The sequence below is a fragment of the Octopus bimaculoides genome, chromosome 12 (assembly GCF_001194135.2).
Source record: "Octopus bimaculoides isolate UCB-OBI-ISO-001 chromosome 12, ASM119413v2, whole genome shotgun sequence".
In the NCBI taxonomy this organism is placed as follows: Eukaryota; Metazoa; Mollusca; class Cephalopoda; order Octopoda; family Octopodidae; genus Octopus; species Octopus bimaculoides.
Genome location: NC_068992.1, coordinates 59,469,184 through 59,471,004, shown reverse-complemented (window position 1 = coordinate 59,471,004; position 1,821 = coordinate 59,469,184). Strand labels below are relative to the sequence as shown.

At 37.5% G+C, this 1,821-nt stretch overlaps 1 protein-coding gene across 1 annotated transcript in view; it reads right to left on the bottom strand.

Annotated features, from left to right (window-relative positions):
• The window catches only part of LOC106868462 (leucine-rich repeat-containing protein 23), a 31,565-nt gene extending 30,000 nt beyond the window's left edge, over nucleotides 1-1,565 (bottom strand). Inside the window, exon 1 of the mRNA XM_014913736.2 lies at nucleotides 116-1,565. Coding sequence (XP_014769222.1) covers nucleotides 116-472 — 357 coding nt within the window. The 5' untranslated portion in view covers nucleotides 473-1,565. The remainder of the gene's footprint in view (nucleotides 1-115) is intronic.
• Nucleotides 1,566-1,821: the final 256 nt, after the last annotated feature.

The window sequence follows — 1,821 nt, the reverse complement described above, 5'->3', positions numbered from 1 at the left end:
AGCCATGTCCCGTGACCCGCTTCTTGAGAAAGGTTGCCCATGCCTGGTTCATTAACCTAAATTTCACTCAAACTAGGATTAATAAAATACAAACTTTAAATTAAAACTAATTTACCTCTTCGAGGATCTCTTCCTCCTCCTCTACCGGCTTGGCAACCTCCTCTACAGCCTCGTCTTCTTTCACTTTTCCATTTTGGTCTCCCACACCTGTAGAATCTTCCAACCCGTCTAATTCTATCTTTCCTTCTTCCGTCCTTTCTATTTCTTCTGTGCTTTCTATTTCTACTGTTACTTTTGATTCTTCTTTTCCTTCTGTTTCCTTTACTTCGGTTTCTTCGATTACTTTTTCCGCCGTACTTCCTGGTTCTTCAATTATTTCTGATTTTTCCTTTTCTTCTGGTACTTCTCCCTCGTGTATTTTTTCGCTGGCTTTATCTCCTTCCGTAACTTCTTGTAATTCCGTGTCTGACATTTTCAAATATCACTTGTTTACTTTCTCTGCAGAATCGAACCTTCTTTCCAATCTTTCAACCAAATCCTTCAAAAGTTCTTCATAACAACTAACTTACGGAGAAATTGTTACTCTCATATTTTTTTCTTTTGTTTATTTTAACTACCCGTTTCTTTCTCCTGTTAAGAAGTGGGGGAAATAGTTTTAATATATTATAAAAAAATAAATAAAAACGACTATGTGTGTGTGTGAATGTATGAATGCATGCCTGTCGATAACGGGGTGCACTGGACGGCACTGCTCCTTCGCTATTCAATGGTGCACCTTCAGATTTATAGTAATACACTTACATTCGAAACACCACTTTCGCATTATTACAAATTGTTGCCTATCCAGAATATTCTGAAGCACCCCCAAGCACCAATGTCTGGTGACGGGCCTATAGGAATGTATGTATGTGTGCATGCATATGTATGTCAAATGTTCTGTCGAATAAATTTTCCAAATTGTGCAAGTTATTTAGTATAAAACATTCTAATTTTTTCCTAATCCATTCACCTTTCTCAATGTCCTCTTCTTTCTTTCTCTCACTCTGTGTATGTGTGTGTGTATAATTATGTATGTATGTATGTATAGGCCGTCTAAGAAGCCGTAAGTTAGGGAAAATATACAGGCACTAGTGTTATTGTCGATACAGTGGGTATATTCACCAACGTATACAGTATTACTATATATTCATTACTCTAACGACGTTCTTTTGAGTTTCTTGTTTTCTTTTTTCTTTCATTTCTTACAAAATTCCCCTAAACAAAACATACTTTTAAGTGACATAAAGTCAAATGTTTGTAACCGGTCACTGAAAGTTGCTAAATTCGGCTGAAGAGACAGAGAGAAGGAGAAAGAGAGGGAGAGAACAGGAAAACGACAGACATGGAGCTTTCTTGCAGAAACTGTTCAGTAAATTAACAAAAACAGAGAACTTCTGTAATTAAATAAGTTGCTGTCAAAGTATATAGGCATCTGTCACTGGAAGGTTTCAACAAAATCAACATGTTGGAAGTTACACGACACGTGGCGATGCTGCTGGGGAAAACTTGGCTGGCGTCTACTTGGTTGTTATAGCAACCAAGAAAATGGCCTCCCAAATAACGTGGCTCTGTCAACTTGGGGAAGATAATTGTGTGTGTGGGGGGGGGTGTAAAGAGAAAGAGAGAGAGAGATTATTATGTTGTTAATATTTAGCAGAAGCAATAGAGTGACTCAAGGGTCGAGCGTTTCGTGCGTTGGCACTAATCAAACTAGTACCAACGTGCACTCTGTTGCTTCTGCTAAATATTAATAAAACTATACATATACTCATTTTAAGTTTT